The sequence below is a fragment of the Moschus berezovskii genome, chromosome 2 (assembly GCF_049115385.1).
Source record: "Moschus berezovskii isolate FMDL1 chromosome 2, NW_MosBer_1.0, whole genome shotgun sequence".
In the NCBI taxonomy this organism is placed as follows: domain Eukaryota; kingdom Metazoa; phylum Chordata; class Mammalia; order Artiodactyla; family Moschidae; genus Moschus; species Moschus berezovskii.
In genome coordinates, this window is record NC_142461.1 from 133,911,034 (window position 1) to 133,928,541 (window position 17,508).

General features: G+C 39.3%; 1 protein-coding gene across 2 annotated transcripts in view; it reads right to left on the minus strand.

Moving 5' to 3' along the window:
• The window catches only part of HIBCH (3-hydroxyisobutyryl-CoA hydrolase), a 141,603-nt gene that overhangs the window by 87,143 nt on the left and 36,952 nt on the right, over positions 1-17,508 (minus strand). For both annotated transcript variants that reach the window (XM_055398642.2, XM_055398641.2), the window contains exons 4-6: positions 16,159-16,243; positions 11,876-11,956; positions 520-572 (exon numbers count right to left, since the gene is read on the minus strand). In XM_055398642.2, the coding sequence (XP_055254617.2) occupies positions 520-572; positions 11,876-11,956; positions 16,159-16,243 (219 nt within the window). The remainder of the gene's footprint in view (positions 1-519; positions 573-11,875; positions 11,957-16,158; positions 16,244-17,508) is intronic.

The following is a 17,508-nucleotide window of genomic DNA, read 5'->3' on the forward strand; positions in this document are numbered from 1 at the left end:
AAGTTACTCAGTCATATCCAACTCTTTGCAATCCCATGGACTATACAGTCCATGGAATTCTCTAGACCAGAATACTGGAGTGGGTAGCCTTTCCCTTCTCCAGGGGAACTTCCCAACCCAGGAATCAAACCCAGGTCTCCTGCATTACAGGCAGATTCTTTACTAGCTGAGCTACAAGGGAAGCCCAAGAATAGTGGGTAGCCTATCCCTTCTCCAGCAGATCTTTCCAACCCAGGAATTGAACCGGGGTCTCCTGCATTGCAGGTGGATTCTTTACCAAATTAGCTATCAGGAAAGCCCATTTATCCGCTAAAAAAACTTACTAATTGAAGAAGCTGAAATAGCATATAACACACTCTGAGTGAAGCAAATATTCCATCCCAAACCTGCAAGCCTCCAAATATGACTTTGTTTCAACAAGTTCTATTGTGTTACATTCATCATCTCACTTCTGTTTAATAATCAAATTATTTTTAATACCGCTCACATAACAATAATGAGAGTGAGCAGGCTACTTACCCCACCCATTGTAATTCCATGAATAAGAGCAATATATGGTTTCTGGCAAGAATCTAAAAGAAATGGAGCTGTAATTAGTTACAATGTTCAAAATACATTTGCTTTTGTCAAAAGTCACATATTACATGAACTCTGAAATATCAAGTAGACTAAATGTATAGCTTGTAATACATCAATCCATACACAGTCCTAATCACCTATTCATTATTATTAAATAGCTCAATACCTCAATCTGAAACAAATGAAAGCCCATATAATTCAGGTATTGAGAAAAACAATGTTTCCCTTATAAGTCACGAATGTGTGTCTAACATAGTTGTATTTTAAAGAACATAATTTGTTTTTTATGCATCTAAAGACTCTTGAGAGTCCCTTATACTGCAAGGAGATCCAACCAGTCCATTCTAGAGGAGATCAATCCTGGATGTTCATTGGAGGGACTGATGCTAAAGCTGAAACTGCAATACTTTGGCCACCTCATGCGACGAGTTGACTCACTGGAAAAGATTCTGATGCTGGGAAAGGTTGGGGGCGGGAGGAGAAGGGGACGACGGAGAATGAGATGGCTGGATGGCATCACCGATTCTGTGGACATGAGTTTGAGTGAACTCCGGGAGTTGGTGATGGACAGGGAGGCCTGGCGTGCTGTGATTCATGGGGTCGCGGAGAGTCGGACACGACTGAGCGACTGAACTGAACTGAACTGAAAGAAGCATGTGGACATAAAGAGAAGGCAGCATTCAAAAAAAGCATGGACTGAGAGTGAGAAGACCCAGCTGCAGTCTCTGCTTTGTCATTAACTGGCAATTCAACCATATTCAATATATACATATATACTGGCATTAGATACTTCCTGTTGTAGCTGTTCGGTTGCTAAGTCGTGCCCGACTCTAGCAACCCCATGAATTGCAGCATGCCAGGCTTCCCTGTCCTTCACTGTCTCCCAGAGTTTGCTCAAACTCATGTACATTGATTCATTGCTGTTATCTAACCATCTCTCCATTAACAAAATATGGTCCACTGGAGAAGGGAATGGCAAACCACTTCAGTCTTCTTGCTTGAGAACCCCATGATCAGTATGAAAAGGCAAAAAGATATGACACAGAAAGATGAACTGTGGGCAAGAATCCCTTAGAAGAAATGGAGGAGCCCTCACAGTCAACAAAAGAGACCGAAATGTAGTATGTGGGTGCAGCCTCAAAAACGACGGAATGACCTCTGTTCGTTTCCAAGACAAACCGTTCAATATCAGGATAATCCAAGCCTATGCCCCGACCAGTAACGCTGAAGAAGCAGTTGAACTGTTCCATGAAGACCTACAAGACCTTCTAGAACTAACACCAAAAAAAGATGTCCTTTTCATCATAGGGGACTGGAATGCAAAAGTAGGTGGTCAAGGGATAACTGGAGCAACAGGCAAGTTTGGCCTTGGAGTATAAAATGAAGCTGGGCAAAGGCTAACAGAGTTTTGCCAAGAGAACTCACTGGTCATAGAAAACACCCTCTTCCAACAACACAAGAGACAACTCTACACATGGACATCATCAGACAGTCAATATCAAAATCAGATTTATTATATTCTTTGCAGCAAAGTGGAGCAGCTCTATATAGTCAGCAAAAACAAGACCGGGAGCTGACTGTGCCTCAGATCATGAACTACTTATTGGAAAATTCAGATTCAAATTGAAGAAAGTAGGCAAAACCACTACATCATTCAGTTCAACCGCTCAGTCATGTCCAACTCTCTGCGGCTCCATGAACCGCAACACGCCAGGCCTCCCTATCCATCACCAACTCCCGGAATTCAGCCAAGCTCATGTTCATTGAGTCAGTGATGCCATCCAACCATCTTATCCTCTGTCGTCCCCTTCTCCTCCCACCTTCAATCTTTCGCATCATCAGGGTCTTTTGAAATGAGTCAGTTCTTCACATCAGGTGGCCAAAGTATAGGAGTTTCAGCTTCAACATCAGTCCTTCCAATGAACACCCAAAATTGATTTCCTTTAGGATGGATTGGTTGGATATCCTTGCAGTCTGAGGTACTCTCAAGAGTCTTCTCCAGTACCACAGTTAAAAAACATCAATTCTTCTGCACTCAGCTTTCTTTATAGCCCAACTCTCACATCCATACATAATTACTGGAAAAACCATGCCTTGACTAGACAGACCTTTATTGACAAAGTAATGTCTCAGCTTTTTAATATGCTGTCTAGGTTGGTCATAACTCTCCATCCAAGGAGTAAGTGTCTTTTAATTTCATGGCTGCAGTCACCATCTGCAGTGATGTTGCAGACCACAAAAAAAAAGTCAGCCATTGTTTCCACTGTTTCCCATCTATTTGCCCTGAAGTGATGGGACCAGACGTCATGATCTTAGTTTTCTGAATGCTGAGCTTTAAGCCAACTTTTTCACTCTCCTCTTTCACTTTTATCAAGAGGCTCTTTAGTTCTTCTTCACTTTCCGCCATAAGGGTGGTGTCATCTGCAGATCTGAGGTTATTGATATTTCCCCTGGCAATCTTGATTCCAGCTTATGCTTCCTCCAGTCCAGCATTTCTCATGATGCATTCTGCATATAAGTTAAATAAGCAGGGTGACAATATACAGCCTTGATGTACTCCTTTTCCTATTTGGAACCAGTCTGTTGCTCCAAGTCCATTTCTAACTGTTGCTTTCTGACCTGCATACCGGTTTCTCAAGAAGCAGGTCAGGTGGTCTGGTATTGCCATCTCTTTCAAAATATTCCACAGTTTATTGTGATCCACACAGACAAAGGCATTGGCATAGTCAAGGAAGGAGAAATAGATGTTTTTCTGGAACTCTCGCTTCTTTCATGATCCAGCAAATGTTGGCAATTTGATCTCTGGTTCCTCTGCCTTTTCTAAAACTAGCTTGAACATCTGGAAGGTCACGATTCACATATTGCTGAAGCCTGGCTTGGAGAATTTTGAGCATTACTGTACTAGCGTGTGAGTTGAATGCAACTGTGCGGTACTTTGAGCATTCTTTGGCATTGCCTTTCTTTGGGATTGGAATGAAAACTGATCTTTTCTGGTACTGTGGCCACTGCTGCCTTTTCCAAATTTGCTGGCATACTGAGTGCAGCACTTTCACAGCATCATCTTTTAGGATTTAAAATAGCTCAACTGGAATTCCATCACTTCCACTAGCTTTGTTCGTAGTGATACTTCCTAACGCCCACTTGACTTCACATTCCAGGATGTCTGGCTCTAGGTGAGTGGTCACACCATCATGATTATCTGGGTCATGAAGATCTTTTTTGTACAGTTCTTCTGTGTATTCTTGCCACCTCTTCTTAATATCTCCTGCTTCTGCTAGGTTCATGCCATTTCTGTCTTTTATTGAGCCCATCTTTGCATGAAATGTTCCCTTGATATCTCTAATTTTCTTGAAGAGACCTCTAGTCTTTCCTAGTCTATTGTTTTCCTCTATTTCTCTGCATTGATCACTGAGGAAGACTTTCTTATCTCTCCTTGCTATTCTTTGGAACCATTCAGGTATGACCTAAGTCAAATCCCCTATGATTATACAGTAGAAGTGACAAATAGATTCACGGGATTAGATCTGATAGACAGAGTACCTGAAGAACTATGGCCAGAGGTTCGTAACATTGTACAGAAGGCTGTGATCAAAACCATCCTCAAGAAAAAGAAACGCAAAATGGCAAAATGGTGGTCTAAGCAGGTATTACAAATAGCTCAGAAAAGAAGAGACACAAAAGGCAAAGGAGAAAAGGAAAGATATACCCTTTTGAATGCAGAGTTCCAAAGAATAGCAAGGAGAGATAAGAAAGCCTTCCTCAGTGATCAATGCAATGAAATAGAAGAAAACCATAGCATGGGAAAAACTAGAGATCTCTTCAAGAAAATTAGAGATACCAAGGGAATATTTCATGCACAGATTGGCAAAATAAAAGACAGAAATGGTATGGACCTAACAGAAGCAGAAGATATTAAGAAGAGGTGGCAAGAATACACAGAACTAAACAAAAAAGATCTTCATGACCCAGATAACCATATGGTGTGATCACTCGCCTAGAGCCAGATATCCTGGAGTGCAAAGTCAAGTGGGTCTTTGGAATCATAACCATGAACAAAGCTAGTGGAGGTGATGGAATTCCAGCTGAGTTATTTCAAATCCTAAAAGATGATGCTGTGAAAGTGCTGCACTCAATATGCCAGCAAATTTGGAAAATGCAGCAGTGGCCACCGGATTGCAAGAGGTAAGTTTTCATTCCAATCCCAAAGAAAGGCAATGCCAAAGAATGTTCAAATTACCACACAATTGCACTCATCTCACATGCAAGCAAAGAAATGCTCAAAATTCTCCCAGCTAGGCTTCAACAGTAATGAACGGAGAACTTCCAGATAGATGTTCAAGCTGCATTTAGAAAAGGCAGAGGAACCAGCAGTCAAATTGCCAACATTCGCTGGCTCATTAAAAAAGCAAGAAAGTTCCAGAAAAACATCTACTTTTGCTTCATTGAGTAGGCTAGTGCCTTTGACTGTATGGATCACAACAAACTGGAAAATTCTTTGAGAGATGAGAATACCAGACCACCTTACCTGCCTCCTGAGAAATCTGTATGCAGGTCAAGAAGCAACAGCTAGAATCAGACACAGAACAATGGACTGGTTCCAAATTTGGAAAGGAGTACATCAAGGCTGCATATTGTCACCCTGCTTATTTAACTTCTATGAAGAGTACATCATACAAAATGCCAGGCTGGATGAAGCACAAGCTGGAGTCAAGATTGCCAGGAGAAATATCAATAACCTCAGATCTGTAGATGACAACCACCCTTACAGCAGAAAGCAAAGAAGAACTAAAGAGCCTCTTGATGAAAGTGAAAGTGGAAAGTGAAAAAGCGGGCTTAAAATTCAACATCCAGAAAAGGAAGATCATGGCATCTGGTCCCATCACTTCATGGCAAATGGATGGGTAAACATTGGAAACCAGTGATGGACTTTATTTCCCTGGGCTCCCAAATCACTGCAGATGGTGAGTGCATCCATGAAATTAAAAGATGCTTGCTCCTTGGAAGAAAAGCTATGACCAACCTAGACAGCATATTAAAAAGCAGAGATATTACTTTGCCAATATAGGTCAGTCTATTCAAAGCTATGGTTTTTCCATTAGTCATGTATGGATGTGAGAGCTGGATCCCAAAGAAAGCTGAGCACTGAAGAATTGATGTTTTTGAACTATGGTGTTGGAGGAGACTCTTGAGAGTCCCTTGGACTGCAAGGAGATTCAACCAGTCCATCCTAAAGGAAATCAGTCCTGAATATTCATTGGAAAGACTGATGCTGAAACTCCAATACTTTGGCCACCTGATGCAAAAAACTGACTCATTGGAAAAGACCCTGAAGCTGGGAAAGATGGAAGGCAGTAGGAGAAGGGGATGACAGAGGATGATATGGTTGGATGGCATCGCCGACTCAATGGCCATGAGTTTGAGCAAACTCTGGGAGTTGATGATAGACAGGGAAGCCTAGCATGCCACAGTCCACAGGGTTGCAAAGAGTCGGACATGACTGAGTGACTGAACTAAACCAAACCATCTCATCTTCTGCCACCCCCTTTTCCTTCTGCTCTCAATCTTTCCCAGAATCAGGGTCTTTTCCAGTGCATTGGCTCTTCACATCAGGTGACCTAAGTATTGGAGCTTCAGCATCAGTCCTTCCAATGAACATCAGAGTTGACTTCCTTTAGGATTGACTGGTTTGATCTTCTTGTTGTCCAAGTGGCTCTCAAGAGTCTTTTTCAGCACCATAATTCAAAAGCATCAATTCTCTGGTGCTCAGCCTTCTTTATGATAAAGCTCTCACATCCATACATGACCATGGAAAAACCATAGTCAAAGGTTTTTATAGTCAAAGTTTTTATAGTCAAAGGACTATATGGGCCTTTGTTGGCAAGGTGATATCTCTGCTTATACTTATAATACTGGTATTTCAATATATGTACACATTTGTATACATATATACACACATAAGCTATATATACATATGCCTATTATATATATGTATATCATGTATATGATACATGGATACATTATGTATATGTATATACAAAATATATACATATATTATATATATGTATATATCATGTATATGTACATAGATACATTTTCTCATCTATTAAATGAGACTTGCCTCAGAAGTTCCTTCCCGCTCAAAAATTCTGTAAACTTTTACTCCGCTCCTTTCCCATTTTTGTTTTTCCTTCCTCTGAGAGCAGAAGTCACCCACAACATAAACATATCAATCACTGTACTTCTACTACAGCTTGTTGCCACTCTTAACTTCCTTACCAAAGACCAATATAAAACTTCAGTTTTGATCCATCTAGCAATTCTGTAAATACTCCCAGTCTGCCAAATGAACCACCAAAGTACAATTCTAACTTCACATACACAAGAACGTCCACAACCCTCAATTATTAACTATAATTCCCTAGAAACAATGGAAACTAATGTCTCTACTGATTGGGGTGGAGACACATACAAATACACCATTTCAGCTGCAGATGCATATATTTTAGTTATAAAGTATTAAAAGCTAACTGATGCAGGACATGAGGCCAAAATCTGTCAGATTCATTAATGACTAAGATATGTCATTACAATGTACTGAAACTATATCGGGAAGGCTCTCTCTTGCATAATAACATTTTACCAAACTCTTTTCAAACTACTTAGAGGTTTTCTCCCCTCTTTTATTTAGTATAGAACTGCACTAATATATCAGCCAAATATAGTTAGATTATGATTAATTAAATTAAACAAAGGTAAAATTAGGCCTATTGGTCACAAGTAGCCCCATTCGAAGGGCTCGTTAGTCACGTGTGACTAGCAGTGGCTAGATTACACAGCACAGCAGAAAATTTTCATCATTCCAGGAAGTACTGTTGGACAGTACTAGTAGGAATTTTTAGAATGAATAAAACATTGTAAGTGAATCTGATCTGTATAATTTTATAGATTATTGCAGAAATGAGAGCTCTCCACTCAAAGTGACTCACTGAGTTAAATCGGGAAATAGCTGCCTTTCCCCACTGCTACTTCAAAGACACAGAAATTCTGGGAAAAAAAAATTTTTTTCAATGTATATCCAAGTTCAAAGCCAAACAAGGGAAATCCCCAGGTGCCAGAAACACACAAGAAACTCAAAGTAAATAGCTGTGTGGAAGATACAGCCAAAGATTATGAGTGAGGGTATGTATCTGTTCTGAGTCAGGAATACATTCTAGGCCACACAGAACATGCAATGAGTTACCTACATAAAGCCTCACAGTAAGAAGAGCTATGTGGTTTGTAAAACAGCTAGGAAAACTCTATCTGGAACTCAGTAAGTCCCTGCCCAGGAGAGAAGAGAAAAAAGTCAAAAAAAGTGGATGCGCAAGTACTGGACCATTACAACCGAAAAAACAAAAGAAAGTACCCTGAACAACTTGGAATAGAAATAATGTCTGTAACTTGGTAAAAAATGTCTATAAAAACATTATACTAAAGAATGAACTTTTAAAAGCTTTCCCACGTAAATCAGAAATAAGACAACACTAAAATCGTTCAGTATTATAACAAAGGTTCTGCTGCTGCTGCTGCTAAGTCACTTCAGTCGTGCCCGACTCCGTGCGACCCAATAGACGGCAGCCAACAGATTCCACCGTCCCTGGCATTCTCCAGGCAAGAACACTGGAGTGGGTTGCCACTGCCTTCTCTGATAACAGAGGTTCTAACCAAAATATACAAGAAAGTCATAAATATAAGGACTGGAAAGAGATGGGGAAAAGTCATGTGCAGAGGGTAGAATTGCCTACATAGAAAAGTCAAGACAATCTATAGAAACATCATTAGAACTAACAACAAATTTCAGTGGGGTTGCTGAAATAAACAAAAACAAAATACTAAAATCAAAAGTATTTCTATATGCTGCTGCTGCTGCGTCACTTCAGTCATGTCCGACTCTGTGCGACCCCACAGACGGCAGCCCACCAGGCTCCGCCATCCCTGGGGTTCTCCAGGCAAGAACACTGGAGTGGGTTGCCATTTCCTTCTCCAATGCGTGAAAGTGAAAAGTGAAAGTGAAGTCGCTCAGTCGTGTCCAACTAGTAGCGACCCCATGGACTGTAGCCCACCAGGCTCCTCTGTCCATGGGATTTTCTAGGCAAGAGTACTGGAGTGGCTTCCCATTGCCTTCTCCATATGCTAGAAATAGTCAATCAGGAAATGTAACAAGTAATAAAACATAAGCTATTTAAGAATAACAATTAAAAAAATCTTTTTCCAGCAAGATCTTTATGGAGAAAATTACAAAACATGAAAGAATATGAAAGTCAATCTGATGAAAATGTGCTAAAACTGGTTTATGGAGATTCTGCATAAGTTTCCTAAACATCAAAACAATTTTAAGATTCATCTGGAAAAGCAAAAGTCCAAGAGTAGCCAAGACAATCCTAAAAGAAAAAACAAGTGTAACTTGTCCTACCAGATAGAGAGTCCTACCAGTAATTTTGACACTATAGTTTCATCATAAGTACAAATAGACCAGTGAATAAAGTTGCCCAGAAACAGACCTGATCACAAATAAGAACTTGATATATGATAGAAGTATGATTAAAACCAGTGAGGAATTCAAGGCCTATTCAGTCAAAAACATTACACATCTAGTTTTCTAAAAAGAAAATAAAAGCTAGATTATGTCACATGCGAAAAAAATTCCAAATATATTAAGGACAGAGTATAAAAAACTACTAAAAGAAGATATAAAAAAATCTTAATCACTTCCATGTTGTTTTTTTTTTAGGGCAAAAGAACAGAAATCATAAAGGAAAAGAGTGCATATATTTCATCTCAAACAAAAACTTGCATATATACAAAGATAAAGTAGCAGACTGAGAGAAGTATGTTTATAACACACATAATCTAACAAAGCAGAGAATTCAGAATACATAAAGGCCTATAAAATCAATTAAGAAAAAGACAATCCAAAAGAAAGAAAAATAAAGGATGGAACTGAAAAGAAAATACAAATGATTAACATAAAACACCTTCTACCTCATGCGCTTACAATGAAACACAAATTAAAACCACAATAAGATATTAAGCGTGTAAAGTTTAAAAAGAAAAAAAAAATGATAGGAATGACGTGCAGAAAACAGTCTTGTACTTTGGAGAGGAATATGGAAACACATAGAAGATGTATAAACTATGATCCATCCATTTGGTTTCTATTATTTCTAAAAACTTTTGCACATGGGCACCAAGGGTGTACATATAAGGATGCAACAATCTGGATGAATAAAAATTTGAAATAATCTAAAATATCTACTAACATCAAATAGATAGGTAATACTGGGTAGCTGAATAATATAGAACAGTTACCTTCCATGCTATTAAAAAAACAACTTTTGGCACACACAGTAAGAAAATACTTATGAAAAACTTCAAAAGCATGAAGTAATACTATTTTTGTTCATAAATATGTAGTAAAAATATAAAGTACAGCCTAACCAGATGTGCTAAAAATTAATGACAACAGTTCCTTCTGAGGAGGGATCAGGCTGCTTCTGGAGAAAGAAATGGCGCGGAAGCGAGCACCGAAGTAGACTGCGCAGTAATTTTAAAACTTCCCAGTATCCTATTCAATGTAAACAAGCTTCAAAACGTCAAGTAAAACTAAAACACAGAGGTCCGTTCATTCTGAGCTGGTGGGTACATAAGTATTCACTATATTATCCGCCGTAATTTAACATTTGAAACACATGCTTGATAAAAGTAACTACTGCTTCACTTCCAATAAAATCTGAAATGATGACTGTACAGAAATTTCATCGCAGAGTTTCTCAGGAATTAGGAAATGATACTTCAGTCTATAGAGAAAACTGGGACCCAAATTTTGTTTTCCAAGAAACCCAACCATATGGTCAGAATCCATGATTCTATGCAGATTACATGGCCAACAGTAGCAAAACAGTAGCAAGCAGCAGAATGGTAAACAGTATTTGGTATGTGGTGTCTGAGGTTACTGGTACTGCTCCCAGCAATCCTGATTCCAGCTTGTGCTCAGCCAGCACAGCGCTCCTCATGATGTGCTCTGCATATAAGTTAAATAAGCAGGGTGACAATACACAGCCTTGATGTACTCCTTTTCCTATTTGGAACCAGTCTGTTGTTCCGTGTCCAGTTCTAACTGTTGCTTCCTGACCTGCATACAGGTTTCTCAAGAGGCAGGTCAGGTGGTCTGGTATTACCATCTCTTTCAGAATTGTCCACAGTTTATTGTGATCCACACAGTCAAAGGCTTTGGCACAGTCAATAAAGCAGAAATAGATGTTTTTCTGGAACTCTCTTGCTTTTTCCATGATCCAGTGGATGTTGGCAATTTGACTGCTGGTTCCTCTGTCTTTTCTAAATCCAGCTTGAACATCTGGAAGTGCACGGTTCACATACTATTGAAGCTTGGTTTGGAGAATTTGAGTATTACTTTGCTAGCTTGTGAGATTAGTGCAGTTGTACTGTAGTTTGAACATTCTTTGGCATTGCCTTTCTTTGGGATTGGAATGAAAACTGACCTTTTCCAGTCCTGTGGCCACTGTTGAGTTTTCCAAATTTGCTGGCATATTGAGTGCAGCACTTTCACAGCATCATCTTTTAGGACTTGAAATAGCTCAACTGGAATTCCATCACCTCCACTAGCTTTGTTCACAGTGATTACTTTGCCGACAAAGGTCCGTCTAATCAAGGCTATGGTTTTTCCAGTGGTCATCTATGGATGTGAGAGTTGGACTGTGAAAAAAGCTAAGCACCGAAGAATTGATGCTTTTGAACTGTGCTGTTGGAGAAGACTCTTGAGAGTCCCTTGGACTGCAAGGATATCCAACCAGTCAATCCAAAAGGCAATTAGTCCTGAATATTCATTGGAAGGACTAATGCTGAAGCTGAAGCTCCAATACTCTGGCCACCTGATGTGAAGAACTGACTCCTTGGAAAAGATCCTGATGTTGGGAAAGATGGAAGGCAGGAGGAGAAGGGGACGACAAAGAATAGGATGGATGGTTGGATGGCATCACCAATTCGATGGACAAGTTGATTTGAGCAAGCTCCAGGAGTTGGTAATGGACAGGGAAGCCTGGCATGATGCAGTCCACGGGATCACAAGGAGTTGGGACACGACTGAGCGACTGAACTGATCAGTCAGACTAATTGAGTTCATTCCTGTCACAAAGTATGTAAAAGACTAAATAAAGACTGTTGACTACATTTTAATAACTCATTCTATGCAGCTTATGTCTTGCTTCCATTTTGAAAGCTCTCAGCAGAGCACACATACCAATGGCATTGTTCAGAATATACTCCTCTCGGAAAAAATCTTGAAGCATTTTCTGGTTTGTATTTCTAGCTTCTGAGATTGCTAAAATATAAAAAAAGGAAAAAAAGATTACAAATTTTAAAAAGTGTTTTCCGGTCAATACAGTCAAATAAATTTAAAATACTGTGATAGAAAGTACCAAGGGCAAAGTCTAGAATGGTTTCTTAAGGTTCTGAAGTCACCCATGCCACAGACATATTATAGACAGCCCCAAATCCATAGTCCAATGTCAAAACTTCAGGGCAAAAATTCTTATGCAGAACTTCTTACAAGGTGTTATAAATTTAAGTTATATATTGGTACCAAATACATATTATTTTGACCATTTTGTATAGCACCTGAATAAACATTTGCTGGATACACATTTCCTTTGGCAACATACCTTAACGCAAAGTACTTATACAGGGAATTCCCTGGCAGTCCAGTGGTTAGGACTCACACTTCCACTGCAGGGGGCACAGTCCCTGGTGGTGAAACTAAGATCCCACAAGCTGTGTAACATGGCCAAAAAAAAGTGCATCATATGTATACACACAAAGAAAGAAATGCACACACGTGGGCATGCACACATAGAGTTCTATACATTGTAACTAGTTACATATGTCTGTCATATTCATCTCATGGAACATTTGCTGAGCGTCTACTAGGTACCATGCGCTATTTTCAGTGCTGTAGATGACAAGCTAACAATATAAGACAGCTGCCTGGAGTTCAGACTAGTAAGACAGACTATTAAAATATACTCCCTGTGCCATGCCCACTCTAAGTTTGGGATGCTGCAGGAATGGAAGCAGAAGGGATATAATGAAAAGAAGGCTTTCCAGAAGAGAGACATCTGAACCAAATGTGAACAACAGGTAAGGGTTTCTAGAAAATAATGTCCGTGAGGGGGTGGGGGATGGGGTCTGAGTAGACAAAGGAGTACCTGCAAAGGCACACAGGCAAGAAAGAATAAAATCAAGGAATAAGTAAAGAAAAAGAAGGAATAGTTTTAAAAGGTTAAAGGAGAATGGTAAAAGGTGAGGCTCAAGAGGTAAATGAGATAGTAATATTCTTTATTTTCATAGATATCAATAAATAAGGATATTATGGTTTTTCCAGTGGTCATGTATGGATGTGAGAGTTGGACTATAAAGAAAGCTGAGCGCCGAAGAATTGATGTTTTTGAACTGTGGTGTTGGAGAAGACTCTTGAGAGTCCCTTGAACTGCAAGGAGATCCAACCAGTCCATCCTGAAGGAGATCAGTCCTGGGTGTTCATTGGAAGGACTGATGTCGAAGCTGAAATTCCAATACTTTGGCCACCTGATCCAAAGAGCTAACTCATTTGAAAAGACGCTGATGCTGGTAAAGATTGAGGGCAGGAGGAGAAGGGGACGACAAAGAATGAGATGGCTGGATGGCATCACCGACTCGATGGAGGTTGAGTTTGAGTGAATTCCGGGAGTTGGTGATGAACAGGGAGGCCTGGTGTGCTGCGGTTCATGGGGTCGCAAAGAGAGTCGGACACAACTGAGCAACTGAACTGAACTGAAGAGTCAAATGGTTTCATTTCTGTTGCAAATTTCTGTATCCAGAATTCACATCCACTACACTCTTACTACAGTCAATGTCAAAACCGCCATCAAAACTCTCTTCCATATACTGCCATGTGCATATGCTTCTCCTGTCTTTAAGTCCTATGAAAATTACCTACTAAAATATAAATTAAATATATATACATGTTTCTTCTTTTATGGGAAAGAGCTACATAAAAATTGGTGACTATTAGATTTTTAGACTAACTTCAGAACTAATACAACTTCCTTCAAAATGTTCCAACCAAATACTGACTTCTTTTTCTGTTTTTTTTTTTAAAGATTTGGGAACTTCCTGGTGGTACAGTGGTTAGGAGTTCACTGCTGTGGTCCAGGTTCAATCCCTGGTCAGGGAACTACCCACAGGCCATGAAGTGCAGCCAAATTAATTAATTAACCATTAAAAGTGAAATTAAAAAGATAAAAATTAAAAACAGGTTTGATACTGAGTTCTGTCATTCTGAGACTTTCACTGATAAAATCCCAAAAACTCTTACCTATTATCTTTTTTCATTTCTTACCAATTCTAAAAGAAAAGGAGTACAAATTATATTGCTGATGAAATAAATCTCTTTTACTTCAGAAATCTTCTGAGACTGCCTTCTAATCTTATTCTAATCCATTATTAATAGTTCCATATAAATTAAATGACATTTTAGTAATATAATTTAAAATTTTTTTCAGAGTGCTCACTTATTGTCTTGGACTATTATGTTTAAAGAAACTAAATTTTTTGGAATTGAAATCTGTTACTTAATACATGTAAATGAGAATCATTCTAGAATTTGTAACTGTATTTTCAAACAGCAATACGAAGTTAAGACTCATATGCAAAAATAGTTCACAATCAGAAGATACTAAAATCAATACATAAGGCTCTGACCATTTGTAAACTGACAAGATCAAAGGCCCAACCCTAAAGCAAAAGTTAATTCTAGGCTGAAAAACAGTATTTTAAAACTATTTCAATTGTAAGCAAAACAATAAATTCAAAACCAATTCAGTTAACAAGTCAGTCTAGGGCTTCTCTGATGGCTCAGACAGTAAAGAAGCCGCCTACAATGTAGGAGAGACCCGGGTTCTATTCCTGGGTCAGGAAGATCCCCTGGAGAAGGGAATGGCTACCCACTCCCGTATTCTTGCCTGGAGAATTCTAAGGACAGAGGAGACTGATGGGCTACAGTCCATAGGGTCACAAAGAGACATGACTGAGCAACTAACACTTTCACTATGCAAAGGACATCAGTTTGATCTCTGATCTGGGAAGATCCCATACGCAGCAAGACAACTAAGCCAGTAGGCCACTCCTGAGGCGGCACGCTAGAGCCCCGGAACCACAGTTTCTGAGCCCGTGTGCAGCAACGACTGGGGCCCGCGTGCCTGAGCACTCACGCTCTGCAACAAGAGAAGCCAGCGCAGCAAGGGGCCCAAGCACCACAACTAGGGAGTGCCCATGCTCACCGCAACTGGAGAAAGCCCACGGCAAGAAAGACCCAGCACCGCCGGAAATACAGTCTAAGCAGCCGCAAGTTTCAAAGAGAGATTTTAAGATTCAGTTCCTTTAATAGATACTTGAAATTAGCTCCTGAATCGAGCTTGTTTCTTTCCATTCCAAATGTAATGGTTTACATAAAATTATAAATTTAGTAAACAGAATAACCCTAACATCATCTTCAGTTCAGTTCAGCTCAGTCGCTCAGTCGTGTCCGACTCTTTGAAGCAACAGTTAGAACTGGACATGGAACAACAGAATGGTTCCAAATAGAAAAAGGAGTACGTCAAGGTTGTATATTGTCACCCTGCTTATTTAACTTATATGCAGAGTACATCATGAGGAACATCATCTTAACACAATACAAAAAATCGAATACAAAAAATAAAACATACACACAAAAAACCCCAGGAACCTACAAACTCCATAATATGAAAACTTTTCAGTATATATAAACTACTGACAACCAGTGGTAGTTAACATTTCTTCTCTCTTTTGTCTTTAATTGTTAAATGTGTACAGACTGACCTAAATAATTAGCAAGATAAGGAAAATTAACCTTTTTGTCTATCTCAACATGTGTATTTAAATACATAAAACATTGATAGTATAAACAGGATAAATACTATAATTAAGTGCATTCTTGCTTTGGGATCATGAACAGTGGGAAAGCACAGACAAAGTCATAGATACATGTAAGAACACGTTTTATCTGGAGAATGGCAAGTACTCAGCATAGCCAGACTGTCAGGCCTATGTGTGTTTAGGGAGAGGAAGTTGAGTTATAACCAGGAAGCATTTCTGGTAAACTGCCTAAAGAAAGGGCTTCCCAGATGGCTCAGTGGTAAAGAATCTGCCTTCCAATGCAGGAGATGTGGGTTCAGTCCCTGGGGTGGGAAGATCTCCTGGAGGAGGGCATCGCAGTCCAATCCAGTATTCTTGCCTGGAGAATCCCATGGACAGAGGAGCCTTGTGAGCTACAGTCCATGGGGTCACAAAGAGTCAGACACAACTGAGCGACTGAGCACGCATGCATGTGTGCCTGTGATAAACTAAGTTGCTTAATAACAGCTATTCGAAAATAAAAAGTGAGTTCACATACCATAAACTAGACATTTTGTTCAAGATGATTCAGGGGAGATAAAGTATTTAGACGAAAGGAAAAAATGTTTTTACCTCTGATATCACCTCCAGCACAGAAAGCCTTTTCACCAGCTCCCTTTATGATGATCAGGAAAGTTTCCGGATCTTGTTCCCACTTCTAGTCAAATGTAAAAGAAGATGGTATAAGCATATTATAAACACAAACTCATGACCTATGGCTGATTCATGTTAGAGTTTGACAGAAAGCCACAAAATTCTGTAAAGCAATTATCCTTCAATAAAAAAATTCAAAAAAAACTCATGAATGATATATATCCATACACACATAAACATATATGTGTATATACAGGCATATATGGATACATGCAAAGCATAAGCTTCATAAAGCATATCCAGAAGAATGGATTCTAACTTCATTTTCTTTTATGACATAAATTAGAGGCTATTCCAAAGTTGCTGCTGCTGCTGCTGCTAAGTCACTTCAGTCGTGTCCAACTCTGTGTGACCCCATCAACAGAAGCCCACCAGGCTCCCCCGTCCCTGGGATTCTCCAGGCAAGAACACTGGAGTGGGTTGCCGTTTCCTTCTCCAATGTGTGAAAGTGAAAAGTGAAAGTGAAGTTGCTCGGTCATAAATGAGTACATTTTGTGATCCAAATTTGATAATGAAAATTTTGATACCAAGGTGGAAAAAAAATGGGCCTAATAATGTTACATAAGCTTATAAATCTGATAAACAAATCACCCCAGAGACTGCAGATAAACAGAGCAGTAACCTTTCTACTGTGGTGATAAAGGCTCTGCCCTACTGGCAAATTTGTAAACAACCAAGTGGAAACACTTCTCCTGATCAAATCTGGAAATGTTTTGTGGTTGGTAATGACAGCTAATAAATAAGTAGGATGAAAGAACCAAGAGCCAATAGAAATTGAAAAGGCTGGAACAATGGACTAAATAAAAAATTAGTTTACCAGTCAGAAGAATTAACTGGGGGTCCATGAATTCTACACTAGAGAATAAAAATATACATGAATAAAGAAGAGATGTACCTGGGAAGATGTGGCTGTCCAACAGGTTAATGCATACTGGATTGCATTAATAGAAATATGGTATTCTAACATGGAAGTTTCTACTTTTTTTCCACTTTAACCTGCAACACCTGGTTTATTCCTTTGTATCACATTAAAGTGCATATTATAAGGTGGCCCAAACAGATAAAGAATGGAAGACTCATCAAATGAAGAATTAAGGAACTGGTGAGCAGGGGAGAACTCATCTTTAACCCCTATGTGGCCAAGTGTATCAGGTATTCTATTTCACTTCATCTTTACAACAATTCTATGAATTACCATCCCTGTTTCACAGCTGAGGAAAACGGAACACAGAGAGAATAACATTCCCAATCTATACAGTTAATAAATAG